At 35.7% G+C, this 24,723-nt stretch overlaps 2 protein-coding genes across 5 annotated transcripts; both read right to left on the reverse strand.

The window, feature by feature from the left end:
- Positions 1–310: 310 nt before the first annotated feature.
- Positions 311–2,176, reverse strand: LOC107879859 (mitogen-activated protein kinase kinase kinase 17-like). The gene has a single exon (XM_016726794.2). It carries the CDS (start codon positions 1,680–1,682, stop codon positions 597–599), a length of 1,086 nt encoding a protein of 361 aa, XP_016582280.2. The 5' UTR covers positions 1,683–2,176; the 3' UTR covers positions 311–596.
- Positions 2,177–3,005: 829 nt separating this feature from the next.
- On the reverse strand, positions 3,006–15,004 carry LOC107839845 (non-lysosomal glucosylceramidase). 4 transcript variants are annotated; one of them, XM_016683484.2, is made up of 21 exons: positions 14,809–14,957; positions 14,460–14,524; positions 14,140–14,198; positions 12,965–13,075; positions 12,434–12,490; positions 12,277–12,350; positions 11,787–11,886; positions 11,374–11,435; positions 11,057–11,157; positions 10,872–10,975; positions 10,721–10,774; positions 10,506–10,561; positions 9,796–9,834; positions 9,516–9,660; positions 7,069–7,250; positions 6,911–6,978; positions 6,674–6,746; positions 6,544–6,605; positions 5,518–6,445; positions 4,728–5,018; positions 3,006–3,512 (listed from the first exon to the last, which is right to left on the reverse strand). In XM_016683484.2, exons 3-21 carry the CDS (start codon positions 14,191–14,193, stop codon positions 3,236–3,238), a joined length of 2,838 nt encoding a protein of 945 aa, XP_016538970.2. In that variant the 5' UTR covers positions 14,194–14,198; positions 14,460–14,524; positions 14,809–14,957; the 3' UTR covers positions 3,006–3,235. The 4 variants fall into 4 exon arrangements, with proteins under 4 accessions (XP_016538970.2, XP_016538971.2, XP_016538969.2 ...); XM_016683485.2 differs by having other exon boundaries at positions 14,460–14,518; positions 14,809–14,946; XM_016683483.2 differs by lacking the exon at positions 14,460–14,524 and having other exon boundaries at positions 14,809–15,004.
- Between the last annotated feature and the right edge of the window lie 9,719 nt (positions 15,005–24,723).

Genomic DNA, 24,723 nt, shown 5'->3' on the forward strand with positions numbered 1-24,723 from the left:
CACACTTATTATAAGACATGTATGGTTATATATGAATGCAACTCAAGGAATTGAAAACCTTTGTTCACAACTCAAGAGTCAAAGTAATAAAAGAGTTATGTTGAGGATACATGTTCCCTAATAATGGATTCAGTATACACACATTCCGTGAATCGGAAGGGGAAGCCTACTCATCTATCAGTTCCTCTCGCAGATCGGTGTTGTTTTACAAAGCGTCTTAGCACAATTCATTCGCGTTGATCAATCAAGATGGCCTCTAATTCAGCCACTCGAGGGCAAATCAATTAGAATATCTACATAAGTATGCTCATTGACTTCAAACAAGTAGTAATGTTATTCAATGAGGAAGCAAACTCAGTAGTGTGCCAATAAGTACAAATTCACATCCCTAAGTAAGCCTCATATACTAAAGAGAAAAAAAAAAAATCTTAATATAATCTAAAATAGACCAATTAATAAAGCAGCTAACAACTTCTTTTATATGGCTGCTATAATTTCATACACATGCATGCAATGCAAAATTCACCTAGTTTCTTTACAACTTCCTCCAAAACACACACATACAAAAACTTGTTGATTTTCTTGAAATTTTCCAACTAGTTCCTTACATTGATCCAACTTTCTGATGACTCTAGGTCCATCTTCCCTCCTCCTGTTGTTGTGATCCAAAATTCGGCATCACGTCTTTTTGAGAATGCAAATCTAGTCACAGATTCATCTTCATCGCTTGATAATTGATCATCTGAGAAATCCATCTCGGAGAAAATTCTACCATCTAAAACACTAGCAGGTGTACTAGCAACATCTATCTTTACTAAATTCTTGATTTTTTCTGACCCCTTTGTGACAAATGGATGATCAAGCAATTGTTCAACTTTCCACCTTTTTTTACTGTCCCTCTCCAAACACTTAGCCAAGAAATCCAAACCAACATCAGAAAAATGTGATGGAAATTGTGGCATTTCATTACTACAAGAAATTTTCAATACTGCAGCCAGAGGATTTGAACATATATCACCTCCCCATGGGGTTTTCCCCGTCGCCATTTCGATAATTGTACAACCTAAAGACCATGTATCAACTGCAAAATCCAACTCTTCATTTCTCAATATCTCTGGTGCCATCCATAAAGGAGTGCCACCAATGGATTTTGACAAAGATTTTGTACTGTCATTTGCCTTGTTGTCTTTTATTCTTTTTGCACATCCAAAATCTGCCAATTTGATTTCTCCACTAGTACTTAACAATATATTCTTGCACTTTAGATCACAATGCACAATCCCATTTGCATGAAGATACTTTAAACCTTGTAGAATACCTCTAGTATACAAACAAATTACTTCTTCATCTAATGACCCTCCAAATTTCTCTGCTACATCAGCTAAACTGCCACCTATTACATACTCTAGAAAGAGACTCAACTTTCTTTTACCATTTGCTTCAAAAGACAAATCTTTACCAATGAATTTGACAATATGGGGTGAATCCGAATTCTCAAGAATTTCAACTTCATTTTCAAGACACTGAAGTCCTGCTTCTGATTCTGCAGATTTCAACACGAAAAGTCCCCCGGTCACCTTGTCCATGGCTAAATGAATACTCCCAAATGATCCTGATCCAATCACTTTACCTTTCAACCATTTATTAGGCTGAGGACATGAACATTTGGAGAATTCAGCCATATCTTTTTCCTCACTTTATAGTGTGCACTTAAGATCAAATGACTAATCTTGATTTTTGGGTCACAACACAATGCACAATCAGGACTAAAGATCTCAACTTCTCCTAAATTAGATTTAAACTGCATATTAATGCACAAGTATGTTGTGACTGTCTACGTAAACTCTACTCTATCGACTCTCACCCCACTTGTGGAATTACATTGGATATGTTATTATTGTTGTTATAATGCAATAATACATCATATAACGAAAACCGGGGAAGTCTCAAACAATTTACAGAAAATCAATCTTGATAGCAAAAGTGCTAGTGTATTCACAAGAAATTTCAACAGGATCAATAGTGATAATATTGAAAGAGCGGTTCCCCATATGTTGGAAAACCGCTCTCTTCAAAATACAAAGATCAAAACACTTTTTTCTGTGCAGTGATTGATGAAACAAGAAAAGAAAGAGGGAGTATGAGTTTTGAATGCAAAATAAAACTTATAGGGTGGTGTCTGGTGATCCAAGAATTTTGGATTTTGTGAGTTTCTATTGGTTTGAAAATATATGGACAGTAAATGACACATTAAATTAAACTAATTTCATGTTCTTTGCATTTTGACTGAAGGGGAACTCTCTTTGAGGATGTTCCTGGATCTCCTTTAAACTTTGATTAAATGTGTCTACACATACAGTAATAAATTATCACTGCTATAATTCAGTAACTGAATGTTAATTAAATGAGGCATTTAAGAGAGAAATGAATGACAATTTAGATAAATAATGTTACTAAATGTCTTTCTTCAGGGGTGTGCAAAAATCAATGGTCAAGAATTCATATTATGGTCAAATTACTTGTTAACAACATAGGATTCTCTACCCCCTCTTTAGTTTTGTTATTTTTCCCTGAATTGTTTTGTTATTTTTCCCTGAATTGTTGTAGTGCGTACACAGACGTTATCCTACCTTGTGGAGATAGAGAGACTATTTTCAACAGACCCTCGGCACAAGAAAAACAAAAAATGATTAGCTAGTAATTTAAAAGATATCTTCGATAGATAGACCAGGGTGTACTAATGCCCTCCTAATCGTGTAAGCATCTGCACTCTACTTGAGAGGGAGATACATGTTGTGGATCTGCTCTTCAACTGGGTCTAGTGGCGTATGCAAAATTTTGAGCAAATGGTGTCATCTTAATAGTACACGAGTTTGGATTTGAGGTTATGAGGATTTTACTAAGGCTTTACGGCATCACAGACTTATGTTTACAGTAGTTTTCGAGCAGTGTTAGTTTATTTTGTGTACATATTTTGGAAATCACAATCTACGTAGAGACAAAACTTAGAAAAACGCTATGTATGTAAACATATAAAAAACACTTTTTGTGCAACACAAGTTGCCAATTGTCTTTCCACATGAATTGTGTCTCAAGTACAAACAGATACATCATTTCTAGCTTGACTTTTTCCACCCCTTACTCAGAAGAATAACAATAATACTATGCACAAGGAATTGGATCAAGAATATTTGTTCTGGTATATGAGAATGCAGGCTTTTTCAGAAAGCCTCTATTAGCCTGTCATTCTTTTACATGTGTAATCAAAAAGGACCTGAAAGACACTTCTAGCATCTTTCTCTTTGGGCAGCTTTAGAAAACGAGCTACCGTTTGAAAACCAGCATGTTGCCTAGATAATGAATCTGCCTCCAATTCTGGTTTCATCTCTTGCTTAGGAATCTTAGGTGGGTTTAATGCCCATTGCATTGCCCAGATTGCTAAAGGCCGCATGTAACCCAGAGCTCTGTAGCGGCCTTCTGTGTTCCAACCTTCTGGGGTCTGAAAAGCATAGCTGCGAGCGGGCAATAACAGATTTAGCAAAGCAAGGAATAGGACAAAATCTCACAACCTTGGAGAGGTGCCAAAAACTGATGTCAGTGTTACTCAAAGAATTACAATGATTGAGTTGGAGCCTTGTCTCTCGGAAACCTCTCTACCTCTAAGGTAGGGTAAGGTCTACATACACTCTACCTTCCCCGGATCCCACTTTTTGTGGGACTACACTGGGTATGTTGTTGCTGTAGCAGAGTTGGAGATTTCTAAGATGCATGAGAGAAGAATTGCTACTGAACAAAGCTACTGGAGACCTACATCATCAATCAATTGGAGAGGAAGAATTTTGAGGGGGAAATGAAAAAGAAAAAGTTCTTATTTCAGTAACCCAATGTTTAGAAATACAAATCCTACTGCTATTTCACAACTTAAAATGCAGTTTATCACGGTTAATTCCCTTAACTAATGATTTCACTATTTGGCTCATAACAAAAGACATTCAAATTGGCCTATTAAAGAATTTGAGCACCCAATCTAAAACGTTAAGGAAATGGGTGAAGTACTCAGGTATCTAATCCATTTGGAAATCCTTACACAATCAATGAGGGACTGTTGTATTATCCAGCACCCTCAGCACGTGTAACCTAACTCTAGGATTGATATATGGACTTGAAGACATTTTTTTCATTTTTTCTGGAGAAGACTGGAAGTGTGGGTGGGTGGGTGGGGTTGGGGGTTGGGGGGGAGGGGGGCGAGTAAGCTCAATAGAATTGGGTCTGGAGACTGGGAACACTTTTCTTTTTTCTGGGAGAGATTTGAAAAGTAGACTTGAAGTTGAGAGAGAGAGAGAGAGAAAGAGAAGACTAAATAGGCTAAGGAGCAAGTCTGTGACAAAGTCTATATCAATGGGCTGAACAGGAGAGATGACTGTAGCAAATAAAATGTGGAGAAAAAACGACAGTGAAAGTGAGCTTACCAAATTTTCGCTGGATATCATGTGAAAGAACCTGAACATCTAATCCAAAACCTTAAGGCAATGGGTGGAGTAGCTCAGGAGATTAAAATCCCCTTTATGAACAATTGTATTAACTAACAGCCTCAAATAAACAGGATTACAAACACCGCATATCACTAGCCATGGTTTTTGCCGAATTCTTGTAGTCCAATGACCAAAAACTTACAAAACATGAAGTTACCTCAATCAAATGAAGGGAAGAACATGATCTTCACTTACCCAAAGCCATTTTCAGACCAAACGGTTTCATAGACTCCAGCTGCAGTTTTAAATCCCGTATCCGCCATGTCTTCCTGAATCATGGCTGCAGCTACAGCATATGTAACTCCAGACCATATCTCCCTTGACTGCAAACTAGATGAGTCAGGTTCTCCATTGGGCCGCATCCCATTCACTGCTCCTCGCCTCCCATCCTTGACCTTCATGACATTGAAATTGAACACTGTCTCAAGTGCAGTTTTAGCTTTTTCTTCATCAACTATTGGTAGAAGACCACATGCTCGAGCATACCTACAAATTAAGAAAATGGTGATTATGAAAGAAGAGGCACCATTAACATAATCAACTGCATTACCTATATTGGTATAAACAGATGTTCAGTGTGGAATGCACATAGGAGAATGCATAGACATGCACCGCAGACACGATAAGAAGGGTGCAGAAGGATAGTAATTCGATAAATGCAACGACATAAAAACAAATGCTTTAAAAGGCTCCAGCTATTTCAGGCCAAGCAGGCCAATGGATGTGATCTGACCCACAAGGCTATATAGGGTTTGCCACCCAAGATACAGAAATTAAATAAATTTACCTGGACATTTTCGCATGTACTCATAAATAGAATTTATTTTTTAATCTTTCTGTATGTATATTGTATAATTATAATTTTCAACCTAAGATATAAGGACTGGAAGCTGCTAGTAAGAAACTGAAGTAAAAGAAGGTTAATATTCTATTTCCAATAATTATCCTTCGGTCTTGATATACATAGCAACATTTCGATGCATACCATTGTCCAGCCAATTGATCAGCTTGAATGGATGAGCTTACGGCACTGCCACTATTGTCATAGTTAAAGTAAGAACCATTCCACAATTTTTGATAAACTTCCTTTGCTTTTTGGAACTTAAACCAAAAGTAGTCTTCAGAACCCTTGTCACCAACTTCTCGAGCTAGGGCTGATGCAGCCTGCAAAGCTGCCAACCATAGGCCACCACAGTAAGCACTCACACCAGAGACAGACCATACATCATATGTCTGATCAGGAAATCCTTCATTTTCTATCATCCCATCCCCATCCTTATCAAATTGTTCCATGAAAGCCATTGCCATATACACAGATGGCCAAACAGCTTCAGCAAACTTTTTGTCACCGGTCGCAACAAAATCCCTGTAAACTTGAAGAACAAATTTTGGGTTCAAATCTTTCCACCTATCTGTGTTATACAGGCAATAGTAATTTACTTCAAACCATGGATCATCCATTCCAATATCATGAGGAAGTGCGCCAACAACATTCCTTGTCGCTGACATTCCATCTTCCAAGAGCATTCTCTTACCAGGATCATGCATCATCACAGCAGCTGCAAAGTCTCGTTGTATACTAAGTTCAAGTTTTGGGAATAGCATAGTCAAAGCAAACGATGCATAAAAATGAACATCATATGTGTTACACATGTGATATTCAATTCCTTCAAGGTAGAGGAACTGGCCTACATTTTCCTCTCCCTTCTGAAGAAGATTTGTTCCGAAAGCAGCATTTACAGAAGCAGGAGTTTGAAGTTCCTCAAGCACTGAGCCCATCCTTTCAAGAATGAGAACAGCAGTGTCATCCGAATGGGTTGGATCAGCACTTCTCTTAAAATCCGAACTAGATCTATCTATGGAAAATTTTTTCTCAATTGTTGATAAACGTCTTTGAACGGGTGGCAATCCATCTACAAATAAAATAAAATAAATTAAGATAAAAAAGAACATGAATCAGCTATGCTTAGCTTATTAAAGCACCGTTAAAGCACAATGAATCAAAGTATACCAGTCCAAATTGTCCCTCCTGCATTTAAATAATAGAGCTCATTGAAGAGAGTTATCGGGTACCTGCAAAAATCCACAAGAAAATCACAAATATGGCAATGCATGGTGTAAACAAGAAAATGAAAGCTCACCATTCGGGAAGCCTCTTGTCTTCAATAATAATTTTCTGCCATTCTTCTATTTGTGACTCCCACTGAGTATGATCTGAGTCCCATCAAGAAAATAAAATCTTAAACTACGATTCTTGGATATGTACATCCCGAGGATCTTAGGTAATTGTATCAGTAGAAGACGACAAGGAAAAATATTAAATGAAACCCAGTATATCAGAGACTCCATGTTCAAAATATCAAGACCACAAGCTTTACCTTGGATAGCATCATGTGCAATTTTTGCAGCAGCATGACCCATAGTACCATAAAACTTTGTGTAGCGCCTATTCATAGAGCAATATTAATCATAGAAAGCATAAGAAACATGATATTTCATGTGTACAAACTAGGTTGAGAAAGTTATGGCTACTTGCCTGTGATAAGTTCTACCACTTGCAAAATTAATTTCAGGGCAGGCCCATGCCAATGAGAATGTCGCACTTCTTACATCATCTGCTGGAATAGTTAGTGAGGCTGCAACTGCCGCTCCAATAAGTGATCCCGGTTCAGAAGGCATTGACATTTCCTCAGATTGAAGGTGGTCAAAAGATCCATGCTATCAGAGCAGAAATAGGTCAGAATCGGTCAAGAATGCTGTTTTTTCTCTTTCCTTTTATAAGAAGTTATATTTTTATTAGTGATCGGAAAATCTCTTGTAAAACAGTATACTGAAAAACTTAGAGAACCTACAAAAGAATGATGTTAAAAATACAACAACGTACCCAGTGTGATCCCACAAGTGGGGATTGGGGAGGGTAGGATATACACAGACCTTACCCCTACCTTTTCTGGGGTAGAGAGGCTGTTTCCGGGAAGAATGACATTAATATAAAGACAAGGAAAAGAACAGGAAAACAAATGAGAAAAAGTTGTCTTTTTAAAAAGTATTTCAATATACAATGGGTTTGAATCATGTATACTTTCCCTTCAAGGTGGACATAAGAAGTGATACAAATTCACCACCAAAAATGAAATTCAAATGAAGACTATGAAAAGCTCATTGCTTGCTGAGTCTATATTCAATAAACTAATATTCTATTCAAAACAGCTGATAGATGTTCTCAGGAATTCTTCAGAAGCCTTAGTAACAACAACAGCAACAAACCCAGTGTATTCCCACTTAGTGGGGTCTGGGGGGGTAAGATGTACGCAGTCCATACCTCTACCTCTGATAAAGTAGAAAGGCTGTTTCCGAAAGACCCCCGGCTCAAGTCACGAGATATCACACAAACACATAGTACAGCACAGAAGCAGGTGACATAACATAGATACGGCACCCATAAGGAATATAAAACAGAGTAAAGCAGGAATGCAGGAATATAAAGCAGAGGAAAGCACACATATTCGTAATAAACATGGAACACGGAACACGGAACATTGAATACGGAATCATAACAGGAATACACCCCCACCAATTTATTCCCTACACTAGCGACCCGAACTGGCCCTAATCCTCTGCCGTAATTCGCATCTTCCATACCTTCCTATCTAGGGTCATGTCCTCGGTGAGCTGTAACTGTTCCATGTCCCGCCTAATCACCTCACCCCAGTACTTCTTCGGTCTACCCCTACCCCGTCTAAAACCATCCAACGCTAGCCTCTCACACCTACGGACCGGGGCATCCATGCCCCTCCTCTTCACGTGTCCGAACCATCTCAATCGTGCTTCCCGCATCTTACACTCCACTGAAGTCACACCAACCTTCTCCCGGATAGTCTCATTCCGAACTCTATCCCCTCGGGTCAGTCCACACATCCAGCGCAACATCCGCATTTCTGCCACCTTCATTCTTTGGATGTGGGAGTTCTTAACTGGCCAACACTCTGCTCCATACAGCAAGGCCGGACGGACTACCACCCTATAGAATTTGCCTTTAAGCTTGGGCGGCACCTTCTTGTCACACAGCACCCCCGATGCGAGTTTCCACTTCATCCATCCCGCCCCAATACGGTGCGAGACATCCTCGTCAATCTCACCGTTACTCTGGATGACGGACCCGAGAAGCCTTAGTAACAATGATGTGAAAAAACGCTTTAGGTGCCCAGAGTAAGCAGCTAGTCTTCCAGCAATAGCGGAAACTTCTAATACCAGAAGCAAGTTTAATATGCACAGGTCCTCCAGAAAGATAGCTTGAAGGAGACAAAATATCAAAGAGACACATAGAGACAAGTATACACAGTTTCAAAGAGTATGATGCAGAGAATGGAATTGTTAAGCCGCTTTTGCAAGCACCAAGAATCAATTTTTAATCTGCAATTAAAATAGGATTTGGACCTTCTAGACTAATTAGACACTTCACTTCTATCTATTTCTGGCACTGGTCAAGTAGCTGAAAAATTGAAATATGGTATCAATAAAGCCCTTTGGAGGTGTCGGGTGGGTTGGCAACACCAAGGATTTCTAGCCCTTCTTCTAGCTTCTTTGCTGAGGGAGTGGAAATATGGTTTTGAAGATTTGTCCTCTCAAAATTACCAAGCCAACTAGCAAGTATCTCTTTGGGGATGTTCCTGGATCTCCTTTAAACTTGATTAAATGTGTCTACACATACAACAACAACAACAATAACATACCCAGTGTATTCCCACAAAGTAAGGTCTACACATACAGTAATAAATTGTCACCGCTATAATTCACTAACCGAATGCTAATTAAGTGTGACGTTTAAGAAAGAGATAAATAACGGTTTAGATAAATCATCATTCATTTATTGGGCAATGCATGTTGTAATATGCTGGTGGAAAAAGTCCAGAAATGGCATCCACGTGAAAACGTATCTGAAAATCATATACAAGTTAGTCCATTTTTAAGCAGTGCAAACACCTTTTTTACTTCATCCCACATATCTTTTGCTGTAATTCCTTGGGAGTCTCCTGATATCACAAAGAAAGGGCACTCAGAGATGTGAACTGCATCATTTTCCTCTGCTGCAACTGCAAAAGTTACAGAAGGCAGTTCTTTGCCAGTCCTGCATTCACAGAGTATTTTATTTTATGTTCAACTGTGAAGAAATCCCAACCAAGTTTTTCTCTCTCTTTTTTTTCTCCTTTTTTTGGTTTGTTTTTCCTTTCATTTTTTTATTTAACAAGAAGATGAAACTTACATGTGGTGCAAGAGTACGCCATGGACTCCATCTTCCGTTCTAAAATCCATCATCAAAGAATAAGTTATTGACAACAAGCAAAAGAAGATTTTCAGAGAAAAGGTTAAGCATTTCTTTTGGTGGATGGGAAGTGTCTCCCTAGACTACCAAATCAAATATTCCCAAGAAAACAGTCAGTTTTCCAGTTCCTATTATTTTTGTGTTCACGTTAATTGGCACATCTTTCAAGAATAAAGCTTTAAGTTGCAAGTGAATTGTCCTTAAAGCTAGAGCCCAGATTAATGAGTGAAGTGTACCCTGCGTACACTGTCCCAAATCTTATTACCCTTTAGGATTTGGCAGGATCTTTCAGGGTAGACTTCAGAATGTATTCGTTTAAATAGGGAACATGTCGGAACCACAATTCACAGACAAAAAAAAGGATGAAGCCATACTGAGAAATGTAAAAGTAAGTCCATCCAACTATTTGAATATGCATTGTTGGACAAAGGCTTCAGTTTTAGGGGATTAGGGGAGTCTCAGAAAAGAAAGTGCACATTTTACTTTAGGACATGGCAAAACTAGCAATGTGATAAATTTATAAAGTAGCAAACAATGTAAAATTTTAGCTTCAATAAAGCAGGCAACATCTACTGATGAACCCAAAACAAAAGTACACTAAAATATTGAGACTTAAGACTAAGTCATAACCTTGCTAAAAGTGATCTGACCTAAACTTTGAATTGAAATGATGGCCAGAAATTCCAGAATCTCCACCAGCAGAATTCTGGGAACACAAAAAGAAAAAAAGAAAAAAAAGATGTTTCACTCACTATTCCATTCTTAAGAACGAGTAAACAATACATGAATTCCACAAATTGGATTAGCAGCATATAATCTGAATTCTGAAATAATGAGTAAATCAAAAGCACACAAGAAAACTTACTGCCAAGGTGAAAACTAAAGTGACATCTGCAGACGTCTTTCCCAAGTTATGCAGCTGAACAAAATCAAATTCAACCCGCATAGTTAATGCTTCAAAATTCATCTCCAGCTGAAAAAATGGAGGGCTAGAAAGAGATTTGAATATTTCCAACCGTGAAAGTAAAGACTGCTGTAGGTAAGCTGCTCTCTTTGTAGTTGTGGGGGATAAAAGGAGAGATCTGACGGCATACTATCCTGAGTGCTGGATCAGGTTCCCCTTGATAAAAATTGAAAATATAAGACAATCCCTTGTGAAGCACATCAAACTAGTGAATATATTTGTCAAACATAAAATTACCATCATATACAGTCCATGCTCTTGGATAAAGAGCATGATATGTAGAATTTTGGCCACCCAAATTCCAGTCCCAAGATCCTATTCCAGAAGCCGACGAATCACTGTTTACTCAGAAAATATCAATAACTTTACCATTTAATCTCTTCCATAAATATATACTCAAGATAGATACAACTCTTTTTCCTTCAACTGATTCTTCGACATTTCCAAAAAACACAACTTTATCATCAGAAAAATAAAAATTAATACTGTGAGAATACTGACAACAGTGACAAAATTTAAAACATATACGACCAAAGAAAAGAATAGTTTCTTACTTTGGAGTTCTCGGGCATAACACAGTAGAATATTTTTCACCATTAGGACGTGTAACAAATATCTGCAAATAGTAATCCATACTCAAATGAGATCACGTGCTGAAAAAATAGTTTTTCTTTTGACACGTGGCACCGTGTGTTAGGCATGCAACTATCGTATGATGGAATATGCTATATAAGGGGATAATAGGTCCTCTGCAAAGTTTGTGTTCTTCTGGAAAAATCAGACAAGTCCGGGGGAAAGTGTATTTGTCCCAACAAGCCCGCATTAATTAAGGGTGAGTATGACCTTCTCATTTGAACTACATCAAATCTTTTCTTGTTAAAAAGTAGCTCATTGAAAAATTGAAGGAAAAGCATACACTTGTGAAATGCGCACTTGGTATTTATATATCATACTTCATAGAACTTACTGAAAATTGGTCTGCCAGAACTGGTTTATCTTCACATATCCTAGGAAATATTTGCCAGCGCAAAAATTCACCTTTGAAGCTTCTACCTATGCTTCCTGCACTGAAAGATTTTCGTTTTAGCCAACAGGTACCAAATAATTCATTTGAACTGACTTTAACAGATCAGCAGGAGATCACATATCTTCTTACTCAAACAGTGAGCAAATACGTAGGATAATTAACTTCTTTTTATAGTGAATAGGAAAAATAAATTCGTGCTGATCTATCATATGATACGAATTCATTAACATCTTAAAGAGAGCAGATTACAGTGTATCGATAACATGAAAATATACTATAATTTTGTACAGAGAGAATTGATCATCATGCAAATATGACGAAAATGTTAAGAAAAGTAGGTGCAGTAAATTTTTTCATTGACTATGCAAATATTCTGCTACTACAGCAATGGCATCTCTTGAAAGAAATTGTTTAATATCTAGTATCATACCCCATTCCACCAATAGGAACGCCTTGGCATGATGAGTAGACCCTTTTCATGAAAGGATTGATAAATATAGCATCCTGCAAGATAAAAATATAAGTGACAAGTGCATGTTGTAATAAGAAAGATGATGATACTTAAACTTGAAACAAAGTGAATTCACCTTTCCTTTGGCTTTTTCTTCTTGTAGATATCTCCATAGACGGAAACCCAATGGAGCCTACGTGAAACAAAAAGTAGCACAAGATAACAAACAATGAGTTCAAAGTAAAAGGTGATAAAATTATCCCAGGTATCACAATACCAGCTTAGGGCACTGGCGCATGCATTTCCATATAGCTATGCTGTTATTTGATGACATATCTAACTAGCTCTAAGGTCATGCATGGAATTCATTAGAATTCGCTTCAAAAACTTCTATAGACCGGTATTTAATCAGCCTCAGAGAGACATGAATAGATTGAATAACACAAAATCTAAGAATAGATGAGCAAAACTCCCAAAAAGCTAAAACGGCAATCAGTTGACTCCTAATTTGATCTAACAGCTTGAAAATATGCTTCTTGACTGTATTCGCAAAAGTATAGAGCTCGTGAAATTCTAAAGTGTTTCTCAATATGCCCAACCGGTATATCTGGTAAAAAGACGGTTGACACGAACAGTGAACCAAGAAAATCGGAGTTTATTCACATACCATAGAGACCATTTCTTTCAGCTTAAGATTGAATTCTGAAAGGGAGATATCATCACAGTTTAACTTGCGCTGCCAAGTCAAAGATGGAAGATTTGCTGGGTCAACCTTGAACTGGAGAAAAAGGGGGGAAAGAAAAAAGTCATCAGCAGTACATATGTAGTTCCATGTTGGTGCTACATACAAAATATTCAAAGATCCGAGTATCTGTGTTCTACAAACTGCAGGCAATTATGCAATCAGACGGTTGAGAATTTATGTGGTAGGCTCCATGTTGGTGCTACATACAAAAGCTTCAAAATCACATTTTATTTTCATGTCGAATATTGTTGTGCATGTAGCTTCTGGTAGGCAATGGAAACACACTAGATGAGGCAGCCATTTTCATGGGCCAAAATTAAAAGTCATTTTGGTAGGAAAAATTAAAAGATAAATCATGGATAGAACCTTCACATTTTATCATATAAAATCAAATAAACAAGCCAGGCAATTCAAAACCAAAAAGCTTAAAAACCGGTGTCCAGGTACAATTTCTTAATCAATTATTCAAAAAATCTCAAGGCATAATCAATATTAAGGCTCCAAAGGGTATCACAAGCCTATGATCACTGTTGAGTCATGACGCATAGCAGCCCGAAACCCCACAGACCAGAGTGACAAAAGTGAAAGATAATAAACATAAACAGAAATTCGAAATCAAATAGTTCACACAAAGTACATTACTTGCCAAATGTGATGCTCTAAATACATAGAACTGAAATTGCTGGAGCTCATACATTCTTTTCTTTTCTAATCAACTCATACATAGTAAATCAGACTCTTCATGTAATTTTCTCTCTTCATTTAGAGCAACTCTTTCAAAGTAGTCATCCATAATAACAAAGTGCACGATGCTTGCATGGATTTTGACAACTATCAGAAGTTAATAGACAAATGCTCTTGTTAATAATCATAAATAAGAGTAGATAATGGATACAGCCTTGACCACAGTAAAGTGTTTTGCATAAAGGACCTAATGAATCCACAGCAACTAAACCTTATTACACCTAATCCCTATGTGGTTCATCGATTTCTCATGTCATCACAATTAAAATTGGAGAAAAGAGAGAGAAGCAACAACAAACGAAGAAAAGAAAAGCTCCTCACAGAGCATACAATAAGAAGGATCAAATGTGTACCTCGCGATGCTTACAACATTCTTCTTCTCCTTTTTTGGATCCATTAATCAACATATCTCCTGTATTGAGCAAAGAAATATAATGTCATTCTGTTCAAAGCATCAAAGCCGTTAATTTTCTTATCTCAAGTTCCATTACAGCAAGTCGCGGGGTTTAAATAATGCCACTGGTAAACAAAAACATATTTCGATAAGTTCCAAATTAGCATCATTTCTCCGTCTTGTCGTTAACCAACAAATTGCAAGCAACTTTTCAGACTATATTACAAAAGCTTTATGCATATCGGCCGTTTGAAAGTTTTAACAAGTTCTACACCTCACCTCTAGAATCTAGCCCGCCCGCAAGGAGAATGAATTATGCTGATGGAGTTAACTGATACCTGTTGCTGGTCCGAGGTGACGGTTATCCCACAGAATTAGTCAAAGGTAATCAAAAAAAAAAAAAAATTAATGCATACAAAGCAGTTTCATTTTGGCTGATCAACAACATTGACTGAACTTGCAAAGATTACTCCACTAAGTATTTCAACAACGATCAATTCGATTTCAGATTCATAGCATCAAATTATACAAAGTTAGAAGTCAAATTGAGTTTTAAATTAATATAATAATTTGATCAGCTTTGAATTAAAATGCATGAAAAAGATATTGGATGATAAAGAACCCTAACCTGATAAAGTAGTTGAATCAGTCATACTTCAAAATCCAACAAGTATGGAAAAATACTACTATTTCTTTGCTTATTAGTACTATTATTATTACTATTATTTTTTGTTTTTTTTAGGTATCTGCTACTGGACATCTTCTTTAATATATGTTCTTAATTTGTCTTTTTCCCCCTTTAACTTCTTTCTTTATTTTTTTGCTTAATAGTTATGCCAACTGCCAACTATATCTACTTCTCACTCCGTCGTTAATTTATGTGACTTTTTTTTTTAGAAAAATGTCATCTTTTTATAATTAAATATAGCTTAATTTTAATTTTTAAATTTTAAATAGAATAATCTATAATCACATAAATATTTATAATTTATTTTAAAGAATAAAATTTTTTAAATTCTATGTCAAGTACAATTTCGCATAAATGGAGAAGAAAATATCGGTTAACTCACAATTTTTAATTATTTGTTCTACTTACATTGAGTATGATGCGGTCATATGTGGTAGGAAAGAAGGTGTATAAAGTGTTACGCAATTTTTGTTTGATGGAGTTGAAAATTATATTTGAAGAAATAAAACGAGTCCATTTTTCTTTATAGTAAGATTTTTTTGAATATTTTGCTGCTTATGGAATGATTTGCTTTTTTTTTTTTTTTTCCTCTTTAGACAGAGACAACTTCAGATAAATCAAAAAGGAAAATCCATGAAGCAAATCATGTATGATGTATTATTCTATATAACTGATAAAACATCCAAACTTCTTTTTTCTCGTAATATATATATATATATATTTTGTAATTTTATCTTTTCTATTTAATGTGTTCTTTCATAACCCTATGCAATATTAATAATTAAATTTAAAAATCTTAATTAAATAATTATATTCTTAATTAATAGTAAATTTCTAATAAATGTATTTTAAAGGAGAGTAGTCAGTAGTGTGAAGTTGATACAAAATAAAAACAAAATAAAATGGAGGCAGTAGCTTTAAAAGAAAGCATGATCCCCTGACTTATTCTTATTATCTTTATTCTTTTAAGATTAAAAGATTCCTTTTGTCGTTCCTCTGTTAATTTTTCGAAAAAAGGTCAAAAATATCATTAAACTATGAGAAAAGGTTCATAAATACCCTTCTTTCATCTTTGGGTCTAAAAATACCCATAATGTTTGTTTTTAGGCTCAAATATGCCCTCCAGTTAACGGTTAATGGATGGAAACTAAATCAATGTTTTGGCTCTTGTAAAAAGCCACATGTCATTTTCTAATTGGTCATACATTTTATTTTAATTTTTTAAACCTAATCTGTTGACTACAGGGGATACCAACAAATAAGAAATCAAACAGGAAATTTTGAACCAAAGATTGATGTCTTGGCTCATCATTTTTATTTACATGGAGGGATACACCTCTTCCACATTGAGTGTGAGACGCGTCTCTATCGCAGGGGGCGCGACCTTGGTGCTCTGAGATGGAGTATTGGAGTTGGGTTGAGACTTGCGACTCATCTTGCAAATGGGATTCATCGATGGGACTCTACTTTCATAAATTAAGCAGTTGTTGCATCGGCACACGCCATTGCCCATCAATAACCTGTTCTAGTGATATAACCTTACAGTTTAATGTGACTCCCATCAAAATCCTTCAAGCAGGACCTTACTAAATGTATGAACAAACATCAAGTTGTTAGGAGAAGTGAAGCCGAAGCATCCGGCATTTCCTTCTCTTTTTTTGTTTCTCGCTAACCCAATAAGAGGAGGTAATGTGAAATATAATAAAGTAACTGGAGCCACAATGAGCATCATTAAGATGATGTAGTTTGCATCATAGTTTCAGCGACGTGATGCAGGTGGGCCAGAGAAAGGATACCGAGGTAAGACTGACGATGATGATCTTCCACGTTCATCTCCAGGATGCTGATGTAAATGACCGTGACCATATAATGCACGAGGAGCAAGCATTGGTGGATAATATCTTACATTTTCAGCAGGCAATCTGATGTCGCTCGCATAGCTGGAAGCACTAGCAAACGACCCCTTGCCTGTCAAAGCCAACTCTCTAGGTGTTATTATGGTCCTTGACAGAGAAAGATACCGGTTTACAAGTGAGGTGGTAGTCTCATCGTAAGGATCTACATTAGTCATTGAACTATGATCGGTAGCTGCAGCAATTGTATTGCGACTTTCTACAGTAGGAGCAACAGTAACAGGTTGCCCATGGAAACTCTTGAGGCCCTGATTATGGTATTCCAATTCATTTGAAAAACGAGCATCAAAGCGAACGTGTTCATTCTATGCAAAAGTTGCATCGCCTCTTACACTAGCAGGGTGCCTCAGTAGCTGCTGCATTCCTTGTTTAGATCCATAATGATCCAATTTCTGGGTAACATGTACAACAGAAGTAGAGGGGTTTGGATGTGTTGCTTGTTGAGACCATAACTTCTGTATTCTTTCTCGGTAAGAAAATGTGGATCACGAGCAACCTCTCGAGGCACGACATGGTGGGGTGCGAACTGCTGCCTTCCGTGATCATACGGTGAGAAATTCCGACCTGCTTTACTACTGCCGTATTGCGCTCTATATGCATGCTCCCTGATAGGTTTATAACCAGATAAGGGTGGTGCTATCGACTGCTGAATAACTGGCGGAGACAAAGGATCCCGTAGTACTGGTTTGAGCGTTGGATCCAGCCATGGTGCAGGTCTAAACAGCTCTGTCAACTTCTCCAACTGTTGTATAGTCAACAGATTAGGTTTTAAAAATTAAAATAAAATGTATGACCAATTAGAAAATGACATGCGGCTTTTTACAAGAGACAAAATATTGGCTTGAGTTTCCATCCATTGACCGTTAACTTGGGGGCATATTTGAGCCTAAAAACAAATATTAAGGGTATTTTTAGACCCAAAGATGGAAGGAGGGCATTTATGAACCTTTTCTCATAGTTTAAGGGTATTTTTGACCCTTTTCCGTTAATTTTTTAGGTGTCCTCATTAAGTAGAATCAAAATTTATTGGGGTTAGTTTTTGCGGTATAATTTAATTCATGAAAAATATTTTTTAATTATAAATAAAAATCTGAAGAAACAACAATTTGTATTGATAAACATGTGGGTATAAATCTGTTCCTACTTGATTTTCTCCGTAATTCGAGCGATGTCAGTAGCATATTTCTCGAACATAGGAATATTTGAATTTGATATGAATTTCTTCATAATTCGAAGGTCGTTAGTGGCATATTTCTCGAACGTAGAAATATTTGAATTTGGATTTGATCTCCATAAAGGAGGATTTGTGTACTTCTTGATATATTTAATTATCAAGAAGAGAGGTTTTGATCTATAAATATCCCATGAATTTATTATCAAGAAGAGAGGGTTTTGATATATAGATATCCCATGAATTTATTGGGACTTTGAAGATCTCGATCTCTTAACGAATACCCATGAGTTTATGGGGATATTCAAAATCTCTTTATGAATGTCCCAGGAATTTATTGGAATTTTTGAAGATTTGGATCTCTTTATGAATATCCAAGAATTTATTGGGACTTTTGAAGATTTGGATCTCTTTATGAATATACAAGAGCTAATGGGATATAGGCGTAATTTAGGGGTTTTGGTAGAGTAGTCATCAAGCTAGATTTAGGGTAAAGTAACCCAAGAATTCTAATAAAAATTGAACTATTTTTGTAGAATTCACAAAATTTCAATGTCTACCTTTAGAATTGGAGTTGGAGTTGAAATTAGAATTAGAATTAGAATTTGTGTATTGGAGTAGGATATGAAATTGAAATTTGAATTTGTGTTTGGTCATGAATATAAATTGAAGTTATTTTTGACTTTTTGTGAGAAGTGAAACTGAAAAAAGTTGAAATAAATTTCACTTGTTTTCACTTTTTCAAATAAAATTTCAAATTGTTTTCGAAATTCTTATAGCCAAACCTATAATTTTCAAAATGAGATATTTTTTCATAAAAAAATTTAAAAATTTTCATGACCAAACACCCCGTAAATGTATTGTTGTTGCATGTTCCTTTTAGCAAGTAATAGTAGGTAAGAGTAGAGCATCAATGAGATTGATTCAGTTTTAATCAGAAGTTTCAAAGAAAATTTTATAAAAAGCACAACTTTAAAATAAGTCATGCAGTGCAGAATTCAAAATTAATTAAAATTTTAACACAGATATAAAAAGACTGCAACAGTTGGACGCCAACTTTAAGACTTGTCTGTGAGTAAATGGAATGATTTCACAAACTCAAAACTTTTTTGACAAATAACATTCATATCAAAACTTTCAATACTTCTCTAAATATAACTTAGCAAAGAACTCAAAACGATAACTGTAAAAAATCACAAGACTGCTTTTGCAAAATAGATCAAAGCATGAAATACCTATTTGACATATATGCTACAACGATTAAAAGCGAACGTTCCTCTCACTGAGACAAACAATTCATTTAGGCCAAACCCATCGGTGGCCCCCTAAACTTGACACTATCTTTCACTTAGATACCTCAACTGGACCATGTTCATTTTAAACACCTCAAGTAGATAAAATGTCTTACTTTGACACTTTTTGCCCATATTAAAATTAAGGTGAGGCGTGTGTGAGTCAAACGATCCATGTGGATTTTATAAACCATTTAAAACCTGCCACGGTAGAAACTACTTTACACATCAGCATATCAAAATTTAAGGGGTAAAATCCCACAAAATTTCCATTTCTAAATCATTTCTCAAACCCGATTGAAGAGATCCGGTAATTTTTTATTTTTATTTTACTTTTGATTCGATTTTTGTTAATTCGTAGAGAGATCTAGCTAATAATGGTATTTTTTGTAGGTACAATGCGTGCAATGAAGTGTTGATTAATGTTCATCGACGAAATTAAAATTTTTTTTTAATTGACAAAATTAAAGAAATTTGAGGTACAACTAAAGTTGTTCTTTACTTTTTTTCTATTTTCCTCACTGTATGGATATTTTACCCCAACAATTTCTAGTGTTTTTTATGAATTTTCGTTATTAGGGTTTTTTTTAGGGATTTCAGTGACAAAGTTAGAATTTTGTGTGGGTTTTGTGTGAATTTTTTTGGGAATTTGACTAATTTATGTATTATTTTTCAGATTTCACTGATAAATATAAGGTTATTTTGGTATTTTTTTGGTTCAAGGATATTTTGGGTATTTTTTTTGTTAAGAATTTTCTGGGAGATGTTAAGAAAATATAATGGACAACTATATTTTGATCTGTTTTCATCACGGGAGAAATGTTGTAGTCGTCCCTAAGCTTAGTTATGAAAGTGAGGTTGATGTCTCTGTTGTTGCTATTGATAAAGACCACTATAGTGTTTTTGAGTTTCTTTCCTACGCCAAAGATCTTGGATATTCAAATATTGAGGGGTTCTACTATCAACATACATATGGTGAAGAGTTAGTTCCAATTAATTCTGGTAGGGAGTTATTAAACTTTGTGAAGGACTTGAAAAATAGTGATGAGCTTGATGTCTTTCTTCTTCATGGCATTGATGAAGATATTGAGGTTGTATCAAAGTCTTCCCTACTTTTAGAAAGGCCACCCATGTGTATTGATGAAGATGATATTGGCGGTGATAGTAATGAGGGTAGGGGTCTTGATGAAGATCTGAATGGTAATGAATCAGATGTGCCCAGTACTGATTCAGATGTTGAAATTCCTGATGAGGATGGTTCAGACATTGATGAAGAGTTGAGAGCCTTTAGGGCTGAAAATAGATAAAATAATCTAAAAAAAAAAAAGCAAAAGCTAGAGAAGAAATACTTGTAGGTGAAGCTGGTATTGACAAAGATTTTCAGGATATTTTCAGAAAAAAGAAAGACAGATATGTGGGTAGATTAGGAAGTGATGAAGAGTTCATTGATAGTTCAGACTGTGATAGTATTGATAGCACTGATTTGGTAGATGAGGATGTTGTTGTGGGTGCTAACTTACCAAGGAGAAGAAGAAGTAGTAAAATCAAATTTAATAATGATTGTGGTGTTTTTGTTTTTGAACTTGGGATGATTTTTAATGGTCCTAAGGAATTTATAAAAGCATTGGGAAGGTATGCAGTGGAAAACAGAATTCAAATTATTTTAAGACCTAATGAGACTCATAGAGTGAGGGCTAAGTGCAAATTTAAGCCAAAATGCAGTTGGTTGTGTTATGGTGCAATTGACAGAGATTCTGGTAATTTCATGATTAAAAACTATAATCCAGTGCATAAGTGCACAACATCAAATAAGAAAAAGATATGCACAACTAAATTTATTGTTGATAGATTTAGAGATGCCATAATTAAACAACCATCTTTGAGGATTTGGGAAATACAAGAACTGTGCAGAGAAAAATTGGGATCATATGTGGGTAGAACAATTTGTTATAAGACTAGATTACAGATTCTAAAAGAGTCCATGGAGGACTAGAACTTGGAGTTTGCAAGATTATGTGATTATGCTGAGATGATAAAACAAACCAATCCTGGTAGTTCTATTTGGCGGAGAATGGATACAGAAATTGTCCTTGGTAAAAATTTATTTATGTATTTCTATGTGGGTCTTGATGCATTGAAGAAAGGATGGATGGAAGGATGTAGAAGAATTATAGGGTTTGGTGGATGTTTCTTAAAGGGTGCTTGTAAGGGTGAACTTCTAGTAGCAGTTGGGAAGAATGGTAACAATCAAATGTTTCCTATATCCTGGGTTGTTGTGGACAAGGAAACTAAGCATAGTTGGAGTTTTTTTACCAAGTATTTGAAAGAGGATCTGCAGTTGGATACTGGAGCAGGTCTTATTATAATGACTGATATGCAAAAGAAAATATTTTTATTTTTTTAACTGTCAATAATTGAAATACTTGATTTCTTTGTCTAGTACTTTAACTGTTTTCTGTATGTAGGTCTTTCTTTCTGTTGTTTTTGACTTGCTACCAAATGCTGAAGTAAGAAGATGTGCTAGACATATTTGGTCCAATTGGAGTCAACAGTGGAAGGAAGAAGAGAGGAGAAAACAGTTCTGAAAATGCTTAAAGGCAAGCTTTGAAGTGAAGTTCAAAGATGAACTTGATTACATGAGTCAACTTGGTATGAAGGTAAGGATATTGTTGGTGATTTATTGCATTATCCTAGGCAGTCATGGGTTAGGGCATTCTTTAAAGAAGATTGTAAATGTGATGTTGTTGCAAATCACATGTGTGAGACCTTTAACTCATGGATCTTAATTCCTAGTCACAAATCTATCATTACCATGTTAGAGGACATTAGGAGAAAAATCATGACTAGAACTGTGGATATGATTAAATTTGTCAATACTTATATATGTGATATTACACCTATGGCTAGACTTATTTGGAGGAGAATAAGAAAAGGGCTAGGACTTGCAAGGTTCTTTGGAATGCTGATGTTGAATTTGAAATTGGAGAAAGGGAGTTTAGGCATACAGTGGACTTGAGTAGTAGGATTTATAGTTGTAGAACTTGGCAGTTAAGAGGCATTCCCTGCCAATATACTATTTGTGCTTTGTATCATGTTGAACAAGAGCCTGAACCTTATGTGAAGCACTGGTATAAAAAGCAAACCTTCGTGAAGGCTTACAGTCACTTTATACAATCAATCTCCAATATGAAGATGTGGCCTGAGACAAACAATCCAAAGATTGAGCCTCATGAGCCTAAAAAAATGTCTGGCAGACCTGCAAGAAATAGAAGAAGAGGTAAAGGTGAACCAAAGAAAAAATATGAAAAGTTGTCAAAACAAGGGGTGAAAATAACATGTTCCAAGTGTCATCAACAAGGCCATAACATAAGATACTGTAAGGTAAAACAATGACTTTTAATTTAATTTTAGAAGTTGATTTCATATTGATTTAACTGTTGCGTATGTGTTTGTAGATTCCTAATCCAAATGAACAAGTTCTTAGCCAAGGGTTCCAGCCTAGTGATCATAGTTCACAAGAAAGTTTCCAGCCTAAAAGCTCAAGCCAACCTGCACTTTCAACCTCAAAAAAATCAGCAAAATGTAGCTCAAGTAAGTTTGCACCAACAAGCACAAGTCAAGCTGTAACTTCAACAACAGTTTGTGCTGATACAAGCAGAGTTAGGAGCTTGAAGGCAGCTGCAACATCTACCTCTTGTGGTGATACTAGGACCCCTATTACAGAAGGAATAAAAAATCAACTACCTCCTAAAAATGAAAAAAACTGATGGGTACAAGAGAGGTAGAGTTGAAACAACAATAGATGCTGATTGTGGTGGATCTAAAAGGTCAAAGAATGCTGGATTTGGAATCTACACAATCCAAGGGGAACCCAAATATTGAATGTAAATTAACTCAAAACATTCATATATTAATTATTGTTCCTTCTTTAAAAAAAAAAAAACCAGGGGACATCAAGCCAAAGGATCCTGCAAAGTGGTACAACTTACAAGGATGCAAGTTCTAAAGGTGTTGATCTTGGTTATAAGCCAAGAGGCTTGAAATGAAAAAGTAAAGATGCTGTCACCACCAATCAATTGCAGCAAATGGCAAACAAAAAGAAGAAGAAGTAGTATATTTTGATGGTGTTTTGTGTTTTTGTTGTGTAACATATTGTATCAAACAATTTGGTAGTTTAAATCTGGTAGTGTATAGCAGTAAACAAGGCCTTTACTTCTTTAGTTTAAATCTAGCGTTAAATATGCTAGTGTATGCAGTAGACAATTGGGTTGTTTGAAGCATATTTTGTATATACATTAGTGTGACTTTGAGCTCAAAATGGAGCATAGTTATGAAGTTATTGTTGGTGTTGCTTTGTGAAGTTGTTGTTGGTGTTGCTTTGAGTTGTAATAAGTTGTTGTTGCTTGTCTTCTTTGACACTTTTTACTATAAATGTGTAATCAAAAGTTTAAACGATAAATATTTTATTTCAGCAAATGTAAGAAATATTACAAGGCCAACATTACATCAACAAAACTACACCTGTAAGAAATATTACAAGGCAAACATTACATCAACAAACTACACCTTACAAGTCCTAATGCACATCACAACTATACACCTAAACGGTCAATTTGCAACATCAATACCAGTAGAATGAGTTCAACGCAAAACTTCAGCAATTAACATCAATATCAGTAGAATGAGTTCAACGCAAAACTTCAGCAATTAGGTTTCAACATCCATATTCCCGACAACACCAAAGCAGTGGCAATAACACTAATAATATATAATCTTCTTGCTCGATTTTGTTTTTCTTCAAATGCCTTCACTTTTTTCAACAAACTCCAAATCACCATATTTGCTTGTGAAGGGTGTTATTCTTCGTACCAATGAAAATAATCACAGCCGCCCAATTTCTACAAAATCGATGAGAAAATCATAATTAATTAACTAATTTAATTAAGAAGTCAAAAACATTATCTTTGAAATTTTTCAAGTAAAAAATCGATGACCTGAATTTTGTTAAGTCCAAGAAGTCTTCAGTAATGCTTCATGACCACATTTACAATAGCGGTAATCATTTTCAGAATAGGTTATGAACGACGAGCTCGACATTGTCCAATATAATTCCAGAAAATTTAGAAAAAGATTAAACTTCTGAGAAATTGAAGAATAAATTTTTCCTTTAAAATGAAATCTGAAATTAATTTAAGGCCTAATTTAAGGAAGTCGAAGAAGAATGAAGAAATTTGAGAAATTAGAGTTATTTTTTGACGGTGGAATAATGAAGAAAGTAATATAAATAGTGGAAAGAGAGATATAACCGTTGGGGGGCTAATTTTTATGCCAAATCAGCAAAAATGAGGCTTAGACGCGCCTCTGCAGCGTGTGAAATACGCATTTTGCCAACAGGGAAAAAAGTGTCAAAGTAAGACACTTTTATCTACTTGAGGTGTTTAAAATGAACATGGTCCAGTTGAGGTGTCTAAGTTAAAAA

Source organism: Capsicum annuum, chromosome 8, assembly GCF_002878395.1.
Source record: "Capsicum annuum cultivar UCD-10X-F1 chromosome 8, UCD10Xv1.1, whole genome shotgun sequence".
Taxonomy (NCBI): domain Eukaryota; kingdom Viridiplantae; phylum Streptophyta; class Magnoliopsida; order Solanales; family Solanaceae; genus Capsicum; species Capsicum annuum.

Coding starts and splice junctions, on each gene's coding strand:
- LOC107879859 (XM_016726794.2), bottom strand. CDS start 1,682: ATGGCTGAATTCTCCAAATGTTCATGTCCTCAGCCTAATAAATGGTTG.
- LOC107839845 (XM_016683483.2), bottom strand. CDS start 14,833: ATGACTGATTCAACTACTTTATCAG. Junction 13,076..14,139: donor AATGTTGTAAGCATCGCGAG/GTACACATTTGA, acceptor CTTTTTCTCCAG/TTCAAGGTTGACCCAGCAAA. Junction 11,436..11,786: donor TTCTGGCAGACCAATTTTCA/GTAAGTTCTATG, acceptor TACTATTTGCAG/ATATTTGTTACACGTCCTAA.